This window comes from Camellia sinensis, chromosome 3, assembly GCF_055761805.1.
Source record: "Camellia sinensis isolate YWXY chromosome 3, ASM5576180v1, whole genome shotgun sequence".
In the NCBI taxonomy this organism is placed as follows: domain Eukaryota; kingdom Viridiplantae; phylum Streptophyta; class Magnoliopsida; order Ericales; family Theaceae; genus Camellia; species Camellia sinensis.
Window position 1 is genome coordinate 187,029,154 of NC_138963.1, and position 12,103 is coordinate 187,041,256.

General features: G+C 35.0%; 1 protein-coding gene across 1 annotated transcript; it reads right to left on the reverse strand.

Annotated features, from left to right (window-relative positions):
* Positions 1-6,359, reverse strand: LOC114256626 (uncharacterized). Its single transcript, XM_082918694.1, has 7 exons — positions 6,044-6,359; positions 5,664-5,924; positions 5,501-5,601; positions 3,130-3,149; positions 963-1,117; positions 329-495; positions 1-207 (listed from the first exon to the last, which is right to left on the reverse strand). The coding sequence occupies exons 1-7, from the start codon at positions 6,357-6,359 to the stop codon at positions 109-111; spliced, it is 1,119 nt and encodes a 372-aa protein (XP_082774820.1). The 3' UTR covers positions 1-108.
* Positions 6,360-12,103: the final 5,744 nt, after the last annotated feature.

A 12,103-nucleotide genomic window follows, 5' to 3' on the forward strand; every position in this document is an offset into this window, starting at 1 on the left:
TTGTTTCCTCCAAACCATTTAGGTTCAAATATATTGCACCCGAAATTCTCAGTGGCCATAAATTTAAAGTTAGCAGCATGTTCCTAAAATAATACACATGAGAAGCATCTATAAAGAAGTTACACTTACAGGTATTGCCAGGGCAACAGGATCCACTGGAATATTGAAGGGCTCAACAGCATCCATTTTCATAACCATCTTAATGACCTGCGAACACATAAGATGATTCATTAATAAATAAGTAAAAATGTTGTAACCACATTTCAAGCAAAGATTGTGTTTACGTAGGTGTCAACAAATATGAAATACATGTATATAAAGGCCGTACCCAATGCATACTGCTCCCATTAGACATCAACAACAGGGCGGTTTTTAATTCTTGCTTTTCGTATTGAGGATCCTGATGAAGCGAGTTTGCTTCTTTTTGATGCGTCCTTCCATTCTGCACCTGTTCTGCATTGCTACCTGGTTCTATACTGGAGGCAACTATTCCACCTATTAGAAATAATTTATAAATTCAGATCTTATAAATTATCAGCAAACCCAAAATAATTTAGAGTTTTTTGGGTTATTTATCATTATAAATTATTTCGCCTAATTAGAAATAATTATCATCATATAAATTCAGATCTTCGGTAATCTCTATCTCTCACTTTGTAATAATCATATGATGATAACTCTGAGTCTTCGGTAATCTCTCTCCCGCTTAAGTTTTTTGGGTTATTTAAAATTATAACTCTGAATCTCTCTGAATCTTGCGAAATAATTATTTTAATCTGAATTTATATGATGATAAATTTTAATCTGAATTTATATGATGATAATTATTTCACTATTTTCAGCAGCAAGATCTGAATTTTAATATGAATCTTCTGTTACAAACCCAGCAAGATCTGAATCGGTTGTAGAGAGAGTTATATAATATGATAGTCCAATCCACAAAACAGAGAGAGAGGTTTTACTTTCGGGTATGGCGAGGGTTTTGGAGAGAGCTTCTCGTCTGGGATTGGGACCAAACTTTTCTCGCCGTCGAATTAGCTTCCGATTCAACTTTCTTGCTTGTTGGGACTCTGTTGCTGCTGTTCTCTCTCTTTCGCCTATCGTTGAGGAGGAAGGTCTGTTAAAGCAGGAGAACAAAGAGTGAGAGAGAGATAAGAGGGACAGTTGCGAGAGAGAGAGAGACAAAGGGAGTTGTAGAGACGTGTTTGGCAGACGTGGGAGAGAGAGAGAGCAGAGAGGGTTTGAGCGGGAAAAAAATTGATCTCAACCATTGATATAAACTTGGAATTAATCTCAGCCATTGGATCAAAATGTATCTCACATACATTTTATACATTTTCAAAAACTTTCTTCCCTTATTATATAGATTATCAATTTAATATAAAAACAACACTATTCTTGGAAAAAGCAAATAGACCTAAGTGGGTTTTTTTAGCAGAGAGCTCTGTCTCTTTTTTTCCTCTACATCTCTCTCTTCCGATTTGAACTCCATTGTTGCTCAAGTTTGAGCTATGAATGAGAGTCATAACTTAATGAAAATCACAAATCCAAACCCAAATACCCTACCAGTTCAAATATAGATCCAATTATATCTCGGGTGGATTACAAAGTTCTTGGTGCTTGGATGGGTTTAATAAACAAATGAGCCGTGAGAGAGAGAATGAGATGAGTTTAATTAATTGTGGAGGAGGTGTTGTAATTAATTGTGGAGAATGTGTTAGGTTTTATTCTTGGCAACCCCATTTGACAAAACTCCTTTGAGTTGTAATTTTATTCGCACTTTTATTTCAGTGAGACTATGAGTGTTTAAATGCGAATCCAACCTGAATTGTGCCTTTCAGAGAAGTTTGTGATGCTAATGCTTTCAGAGAAGTTTTGGTCGCCTGTAAAAGTACTGAGATGTGTAATTTTGCGCTCGAGCGGGTTCTCTAGCACTCGAGCGGACCTCTGTTATATCACGCACATATTTTGCTGAAGACGCTCGAGCGGGTTGTTGGGCGCTCGAGCGGAGATCGCGGGACAGATTCTATAAATTCGCGTGTTGGGTCAGTTTTTAGGATTACAACTCCAGATCTTCTTTTTGGTTTCTAGGGTTTATATCTGGGGATACTTTGTGAGTTTTTCTTTGATGTTTTATTGAGTATTCAACTCATGGTTTAAAGAGAGTACATCAAAGGTTATGTTTTGTTCTACAAAAGAGAGAGTTGTTCTTCGGTGGATTCTGAAGAATTCGAGCCTGAAGCTTTGGTGGATTCCGGGGTGGCTCATCGTAAAGACAATTCCGAGGTGAAGACGGGTTGGAAGAGGCACATAGAGGTTGGTTCAATTAGGCGTGGATTCGCTAGGTAATTGAGAGTATACCTGTGTAATTCCTTTAAATCTTCTTAGTGGATTGTTTTGTGGCTGTTGCCCATGGTTTTTTTTATCACAGTTGGAGGTGTCCAATTGTGGTTTTTTCCACGTAAAATCGTTGTGTTTCTTTGTCTTGATTGTTTGATTGGGATTGTTATATTCTGCTTAAAATTGATACATAATCACAAATCAACATCTAGGGGATTTCTAGATTTTTCAGAATGGAATTCAAATAAAATGTATTAGATTAATTCAAAAATTTGTGAGTTTGGGAGAATGAAATTCTAATAATAACAGTATGGAGCCCAATCTAAATGACCCATAAACAATCTAAAATAACTCTAAAAATGTACATAACCTTAAAGCCCCTTAAGGTTATGAAGGAGATGGACAAAAAGTTTAACACCACATTCTAGTGACAACAAGTTGCACAACTATAAACCAAATAACAAAAATTTCAAGTTAATATTTCTGTTGACCGTTAACAAATCACGACAAATAGGCAATTTCATTAATACAAATACCACAATGAGACTTTAAAAACTAATTTTGACAGTAAATTCCAGTATTCACATTACCTTTGTTTCAGTCTGGTTAGAAATTTTCCCATTTATTTGGCTCTTTATTGTCTCAAGTTGTGTACAACATAACAAAAACAGAAATTCTAAAAATTACAAAACCCACTACAAATTTTTAAAAGTTCAAAAGCTCACTATTACTATAAACTGAACTAACTATAACTATAACTATAAACTGAACTAACCACACAAAAATCACCTAATTGAACATCTATAAATCTAGAAACAATGAATCAAATGTAAAAGTTAAAAAACAAACTCATCAATAATGAAAATTTAGTGTTTGATTTTTCTTTGGATTTGAATATAGAAATTAGACTTTTCTCAAGTGTACAAAGGTTTTAGAGTTCCAAATAGGAGACATGTTGCACATGATAATACATCTGTCAGCAAATGATCCTTCTAACTGAATCTTTTTATCAAGCATTTCATATGCAACCAGTTGTGGCTAATACAAAACACATGGAAGGCCAACTGAAAAAAAATAAAAAAGAAATTAAAAAAGTTTAAAAAAAAACACATAAGAAGAAATTATTTGAAAACCAACAATGAACAATGAGAGCTGTGCTGCCAAATAAACCTTGGAGTTTGAACATATACTTGAGTCCCAGTGGCATAAGTCTGTCTGATAAACCATCATCAGGAAAAGTGTTTTGCGCCTAGGCTCAGTTTCTCCCTGTATTCCAATCAATCAATTTCCTATCAATGCTGTAATTTTGATTTCGAACAGAATTCTTCATTCAGTTATCTAAAAAATAAAAAAGAGCTAGGAAACAAAAGACAGAAAAGGGAGGGGAAAAGGAAAAACAAAGAATAATCAGTGTCTGACCATTGTTAAGAATTGATTGGTAGGTATACTTAGATTGATCTCAACTATTGATACATTTTGATACATTTTTCAAAAACCCTCCTGCCTACTTAAGAAATTCCCCATTTTTTCCATTTGTTCATGCCTTCTTCACATCCAAAATTATGTCTTAGATCATTGCATATCCAAAATAAATAAATAAATAAACAATTATATTTGAAAACACATTTAAACAATACACACATGATTGCTCCCCAATATTATTCAGCATTAAACCAACAAACCTCATTTACATATAACTATACGGTTCACGAAAAAAGTAGTAGTTAAAGATTGTTACATAGTTGTGTGAAGAGCTAATTCATCAAACACATCTCCGAACAAACCTATATAACAAAAAGGTATATTTTTTGACACACACACACAAACACACATATACTTATTTATGTAAATCAACAAAAATCACCAGAGAGAGAGAGAGAGAGAGAGCACGATGTAGGTCCCCAAAGGCTCAAATGTCAAAGAAATGAAGACCCTTTCCATAATTACCAGAAAATGGTTCGATGATCAAAGACTCTGTTCTTGTTAGGGTTTGCAAGAACAGTCCTCTGATAGAACAAACCAAAAGAAAGAAACATAATTACAAATAATTATCAAAACCACTAAAAAAGTAAAAGAGTAAATAGACGAACATTAAAGCATAACATAGGTTTAGTAGGTTTAGTGGTAAGGGCATTTTGTCAATTTCACCATTTGCTGGACATGAACTTAAAATTTTCATATTTTGTAATTTTCCTGTATCTATTCTTTGTATCTGATTTTAGTCTCTGTAGAATAAACTTCCCCTGTTTGAAACCTTGGTTTGAAACCTCGAAAGTGCATTATTATGGCAAACGTGTAACAATCATGATTAGTTTGAACTCTTATCAAATTTCAGTTTTTTTAGTTAATAATGACAGTGATAGCATATCAAAAAACAAATAAATAAAAACATAAAAGAAAAGTTACTAATTTTAGAGATAACGCGTGCCAATGAGCAGGATGATGGAACACAGTATATTGTCACTGGAAAAAGCAAAGAAGGCATATGAGAAGAAGCAGAGGAAGCAAAAGCAACTTCAGATGGGGACTCCTATAAAATCTCCACCACCACGGCCACCCAGCAGACCCGAGAGTTCGAAAAAACAACAGCTGGTGTCAAAGAATGGCGAAGTAAAAACCAAGAAAAGAATCGTGGATAGTGATGACGACGACGATTTTATACTGAGCCCCAAGAGGAGAAAAGTGTAAAAAGGAAATGCCCTTTTTTTGCCCTTTTTGGTGGTGTATTTTTAGAGATTTGCTTTTAATTGAACCCTTCAAATTTAACTGCGATGAGGCAAGTGACAGAAATCCATCAAACTGATGATATATTGAGACATTCTTTACATTGTCCGATGTTCAGAAATAATAAAAGGAAAAAAAAATCATAATTCTTGTTTATTTCTCGTTCATCTATCTATATTTGAGTTGATGATGTGCTAAATATATTCTTGCGGGACTTAAGTAGCATATATAACCATAACAGAATACCCTAGAGTAGAGCAAGAATTACATTATACATAAATTTAACTCTCTTATATAGTAAGAGGAAGTTAGATATGAGAGTTTGATATATATATATATATATATATCCTTTTCGTATCTAGTAGCAGTACTAAAACACACACCATACTCATTTCAATAAGTCAATCTAGGTTAATAAAGTAGTTAATGAACTTACTTTATCACCTATGCAATTATCCATGGGTAGCCATATTAGGTTGGGTTTTGAGTTGAGAGTTATCAAATGGTTCAGATTAGCCCCTAGACGTGGACTGTAGCCTGGATAATAAGATGGAGAGATACAAAAAAAAAATTGACAGGAAGTAGAAGCATTAGATTACCCAGGAATCTAGTTGCGCGGTACTCGTGAATTACCCAATTAGTCCTCTGGCCATTCGGAGCACGACCCGCATAGAAAACCAAAGTCTTCTTCATGCCAATCACAGTGGTTCTCCTCAGAGACCTGATAGAACTATCCTTACCCGTGGCCTTCCAGTACCCAGCCACAGTCACTCTATTCAATTGATGCCCATTCTGATACTTGCGATCTTTAGGACAGAAAAAGAACCACTCTTCATCATTCGTCTTTATCGCCGATTTATCTGCATAAAAATAGATCAAATCAAACCCAAAATTAGGGCTTTTAATCAAGTATATATCAATAATCAAAGCAAAAAACCCAAAATTTTAATTTTTTAATTTTTTATATGGGTAGTTCTACCAGGCAAATCCCAGGGTTCGCATTTCCAGACATTGATCTCTCGAATAACACTGACTTGCTTCTCATCACCGTTGATCTTCAACTTCAGATAGTGATTGATGCGTACTTCGTCGGTAGGGCGAAATCGGTACCCAATCGGAAGAGACTCCTCCGAGGGTTCACATTTGTAGACATCGATCTCTCGAATAACACTGACTTGCTTCTCATCGCCGTTGATCTTCAACTTCAGATAGTGATTGATGAGTTCTTCGTCGGTAGGGCGAAGTCGATACCCAACCGGAAGAGACTCCTCCGTCAAAATTTTAGAGAGAGACATCGCTAGAGAGAGAGGGAGAGAAAAGAAAGGGAAAGTAGGTATGGATCGAAATGAAGAATTAAAAACCTATAGAGGTAGCATAGGGAATGGATAAACAAATCGAAAGAGAAGATGTATGAGATTCAAAGAAAATTCAGTAGGGTTTCAAAGACGTGGGGTTTGAATTGAAGAAGAAAGCAACGGAGAAAGTGAGAGAGATAGATATAGAGATTGACAGAAACCATCACAGATTCCTGGGCGGGAGATCTATTGATCTCAACCATTGACATAAATTTAGGATTAATCTCAGCCATTAAAATGTCTCTCTCATACATTTATATATTTTCAAAAACCCTCTTCTCTTATTATATAGATTGTATTGTTTTCCATTTCTATATTCTTTTCCTACATATTGTAATTCATTAAAAATAAAAAATAAAAAATAAACTCCTTTTTAAAGTAGATGCCGAAAATACATGTTCAGAACAATGGCTACAATAAAGATTTACAGCATTTGTTTATATAAAGCAATTAATTATGCAAATGAGAAGAATGCTAAAAAAATCCCATATATATTATTGCATGAAATACCAAAAATTGAGTGCATTGAAACAAATTTCTTTGCAATTGATAAAATTAGAAATGAATGAGCCAAGCATCCAAGCATGGGACAACCATGGGTTGTGGGCATACAACCATTATGTCACACAATGACATACAGTACCTACTATATAGTAGTACAATAATAACTGGAAAACGCATGAATTATTGAACCATTTTATCTGAGGCCTCGTTTGGAGCCTTTATTTTTAGTTAAAAAGTCAAAACATTACTAAATTAGTCAAAAAATCAATAATTCATACAAAAAAGTCAAAGATTTTCTTTTCTCTCTACTTTTTGTACATCTTTTCGTAAAAAGTCAAAAAGTCATCCCAAACATACTAGTTTTTTTTAACTCATATTTTAGCCAAATAGCCAAAAAATTATTAAATTAACATGTTCCCAAACGAGGCCTGAGTATGTCTTTACATGCGACTATTTTGTTTTTTTTAATAGAGTTACACTTCTAAGGTTTTGTTTGGCATGTAACACTTTTAGTTTAAAAATTAAAAAATTATTAAAAAAATAAAAAAAACTTATAACATATACTAAAAAGTCAACGATTATTTTTTCTCTATACTTTTAGCACATCTTTCGGAAAAAAACTAAAAATTATTCCAAACATATTAATTTTTTTATCTCATATTTTAGGTAAAAAAAATAAAAAATTACTAAAATAATATATTCTCAAACGAGGCCTAAGTACAACAATTAGAATCTCTATTTTTATATACATAAAAAATAAAAATAAAAAGTAATAGAAACACATATAAGTCATTTCATGCGCACTTATTTTTGGGTGTAAACGAAAACAAAATAAATTTGAAGTCATTTAGCTTGTGTTTGGTAGAGTTTTTTAAATATAATTTGAGAATATAATTGTATTTTGAGTTTGTAAGTTTTGGAATTGTTATTTGAGTGTGAAAAATTTGTTTGGTGAATGAGTTTTGAAAAAGTAGAGAGTTTTTTATGTCACATATGATATTTTATACAAAAACTTACAACTCATAATCAAACACACAACTCAAAATTCTATTCAAAACTTATAATTTTTTAAAAAATTGGAAAAATATTTTTTTATTGAATATATAAAAATTAAATTGTGTCAATTGCCAAAAAAAAAAATGCACTAATCCGGTCAACCAGCCAGACGACTGATGGGACAATTGATTAGCCCAAAGTTTTCCGCCTTAGACTGAGTTTAAAAAAGGGAGCGTAAAATTAATTTTTAAAAACCATAACCAAATACCATGTACAAACTAAGACTTAGAATCACAATTCCAAAACTCTTCCAAACATAGCCTTAGGCCTTGTTTGGGAACAGGCTAATTTAGTAACTTTTTGGCTATTTGGCTAAAAAAGTAGGTAAAAAAAACTTGTATATTTAGGATGACTTTTTGGCTAATTACGAAAAGATGTGCAAAAAGTAGAGAGAAAAGAAAATCTTTGACTTTTTGATATGAGTTATTGACTTTTTGACTAATTTAATAACTTTTTGACTAATTGACTAAAAAAATAAGTAACCAAACGGGACCTTAATATCTCTCGTAAACAAGACTAGCCATATATGAAGTAGGCCAGATATGTATGAGATCAGCATGAGTCTTAGTTGACGTGAATAAAAAAAATCTCTACCTAAGCTAATTTATTGGCTAAACTTTTCAAAATCCTACTTTCAATGATTTGCTAAATCTATAGCTAATGTTTAACTTGCCAAATTTATCACATCAATTTTGAATAGTGATCAAAGATTGTCATTATAGTGTAGATGAAAAAAGTGAATTGTAATTGTGTCAAAAACTGGCTTTGGCACCATTAGAGTAAAAATAAAATAAAATAAAAATTTAAAACAAACAACCGCCGAAGAGCACGGTGCATTACAACAAAATTTTAGTCTATTGCAATGAAAATTAACGACAAAAATCAAATTGGTGGCTATATGTAATGAATTAGTGAGAAAAATAGTTTTCGTTGCCTTACAAAATGAGAGCAACTCTGCCGATCACATTAGAATTCAAATCTCATCAATTATAAAATAAAAATAAAAAAGAAATTTAGGATCCATTTTTTTTTTAACAAAGAAAATGAGAAACAGAGCTAAACAAAACCAAACTAAAACAAAATAGAGCTAAGCAACTCTAACCAAAGTTCGAAGAGCATGAGGGTGGGAGACCCAATCAACGGAAAGACGACCATGAAGGAAGGCCTGGGCCACCCAATGGGCAGCACCATTTGTTGCTCTCGAACACCACTGAAAAGAGAGATAACCTCGATTAGCCAAAATCTTAATGTCGTGAACAATTGCTCCACATTCCCAAGGAGGAACATCCTCAGAAACACACTAATGTATGATAGGTTTATTGTCTCATTCCACCTCCACCATCGCAGGATTATAATCTTGAGCCAACTAACAAGCAAGTCGGCAGGCTAGAGCTTCACCTTAGAAAGAGGATGAAATACAACACTTCTGTGTGAGACCATCAATCATCTGCCCTTTAGAATCCCGAAGAATAGTTGCAACTGCTGCTTGATTAGAGCCCTTCTTCACTGCCACATCGCAATTTATCTTGTACTTTCCCAAGGACGGAGGCACCTAGTTCGCTATAAAGAAATTAACAGCAGCATGTATTTGCGGACGCGAATTAGCGCCCATACCAGTAGCTGACTCAAATTTTGTTCTTGCCATCCGAACATGATGTAAGATTGAGACAGGATCAATCGGTTGATTGTGAAAGATAAATTCATTCATTCCTTTCCAAATAAACCAACTAGTCCAAGTAACTTGACTAAAGAAATTATCACATTCTTCAACATTCTAAAAATACTTCATCAAAGCACACGACGATTCTAGAACTGAGTAGATGGAACTCCAGTTGACTCTGTAGTTTAGATTACTCCTAAACCATATTGCTCGAAACCAATCGTAGCCAAAAAGTAAATGTTCAACCGATTTAGGGCTGGATTGACAGAATGGACAAAGATCTGAATATGCACACCTTCGTCTAACCAGGTTCTCTCCAAAAGCTAATGCATTTTTGCACACACGCCACCAGAAATGGCGGATCTTCGGTGGAACTTTGAGAGCCCAAATTTGTTTCCAAAACTTACTAGGAGATTGGAAAGAATATGACGATTTCTAGACCACAGTATCATTGAACACTGACAAGGCAGTGTGATACCCCGAGTTAACCGAATGTATTCCTTTTGAGTCATAGTGCCAGACTTGAGAATCTTCCATAGGGGCCAAAGCAATGGGAATAGGGGTAATACCTTGTAGCTCAGAGTTCGACACAAGCAGACTAAGGACATCCAGTTTCCAGCTCTTGTTATTTGTATTAATAGCATCCTCCACTCTCTCAATCTCACAACCCACATGTTTTGGAGAGGTTAGTTTAAAATCAGGGAGAGAGGGTACCTATTTGTCATCCCAAAAATGAATAGAAGACCCACCGTTAACTTGCCACCTGACATCCTTTTTTAAAATTTCCCGTCCTTGGAGGATACTTGCCCATGCCCATGAAGCTCGGACCCTAGGTTGCATGCATAAAGCTAGAGTGAGGAAATAAATGCCTTTCAAAATGCAAGCACTGAATGAGTGCGAATATTTAAGTAGCATCCACCTTTGTCTTGTTAGCAATGCCAAATTAAACTTATTGAAATCTCTAAACCCCAACCCTCCTTGAAATTTTGACAGCACCAATTGATCTCAACTAACCTAATGGACCCCTCTATCATCCATATCCCCTTCCCACCAAAACCTCCTAATGTAGGAATTCAATTTAGCACAGAAATTTTTTGGGAAAGCGAAACAAGCCATAGCATACGAGGGGATTGCTTGAACTACTGCATTTAGCTATGTTTCCCTTGCAGCTTGCAAGAGTAATTTCATCTTCTAACCCTGAAGTTTTGACACCACTTTTTCAATGAGAAACTCATAGGCCTCCGCTTTTGACCTTCCCCAAAAATGAGGGCAGCCCCAAGTATTTTGCATTTGAGTGTGAAACGGTAAGACAATATAGAACACAAATGGAACTACACAAATTTAAGGAAACTTTGGAGGAGAATTGTACACTAGACTTATCAAAATTAATCAATTGTCCAAATGCTTCACAATAAGTCGACGAGATTTCAAAAACTTTATGACAATCAGAGACATCAAATTTTAGAAATAGGAGCACATCATCAGCAAATAAAAGATGAAAAAGGGTTGGGCATTGCCTGGCAATCTTGAATCCAAAAATTTGCCGTTCTATATGGCTCTTAAAGAGAAAATTTGAGAGTACATCCGTAACCATAATAAAGAGGTATGGAGATAGTGGATCCCCTTGGCGAAGCCCACGAGTAGGAATGAAAGAGGCCCTTTTTTCACCATTAGCACAGACTGAGAAACTCACAGTTGATACACATTCCATAACCCATTGGACCCACATCGGATGAAAACCCATCTTCTTCAAGACCGCGGCCAAGAAATCTCATTCCATTTTATCATAGGCTTTGTTGAAATCGAGCTTTATAGCCATGTAACCCACAGTCCCTCCATTCTTCAGTTTCAAAGAGTGAAAAGCTTCATGAGCTATTAGGACAAAGAGATACGGAGATAGTGGATCCCTTTGGTGAAGCCCACGAGTAGAAATGAAAGAGGCCCTTTTTTCACCATTAGCACAGACTGAGAAACTCACAGTTGATACACATTCCATAACCCATTGGACCCACATCGGATGAAAACCCATCTTCTTCAAGATCGCGGCCAAGAAATCTCATTATATTCTATCATAGGCTTTGTTGAAATCAAGCTTTATAGCCATATAACCCACAATCCCTCCCTTCTGCAGTTTCAACGAGTGAAAAGCTTCATGAGCTATTAGGATATTATCTTGGATCAACCTCCTAGGGACAAAAGCTGACTAGTTTGGAGAAATTAAGAGACCGAGGACATTTTTCAAACGATTGGCCAGGATTTTGGTGATGATCTTAACAATAAAATTACAGAGGCTAATAGGGCGAAAGTGTGATAACTTTGAAGGGCTACCAACCTTGGGAATCAAAACCAAATTTGTTGGATTGAGCTCTTTAAGCATGTGTCCTCCCATAAAAAAAACCTTCGGACAGCTTGACATACTTGGTTGCCCACCACATCCCACTAGCTTTGGCAAAAGAACCTAGGA

What these genes read in the sequence shown, in the direction of transcription:
- LOC114256626 (XM_082918694.1), bottom strand. Translation starts at nt 6,359, where the DNA reads ATGTCTCTCTCTAAAATTTTGACGGAGGAGTCTCTTCCGGTTGGGTAT. An exon ending in ATTTATAGATGTTCAATTAG is followed by an intron (nt 1,118 to 3,129) that starts GTGATTTTTGTG and finishes CTGCTTTAACAG; the next exon opens with ACCTTCCTCCTCAACGATAG. An exon ending in ATGGGAGCAGTATGCATTGG is followed by an intron (nt 208 to 328) that starts GTACGGCCTTTA and finishes ATGTGTTCGCAG; the next exon opens with GTCATTAAGATGGTTATGAA.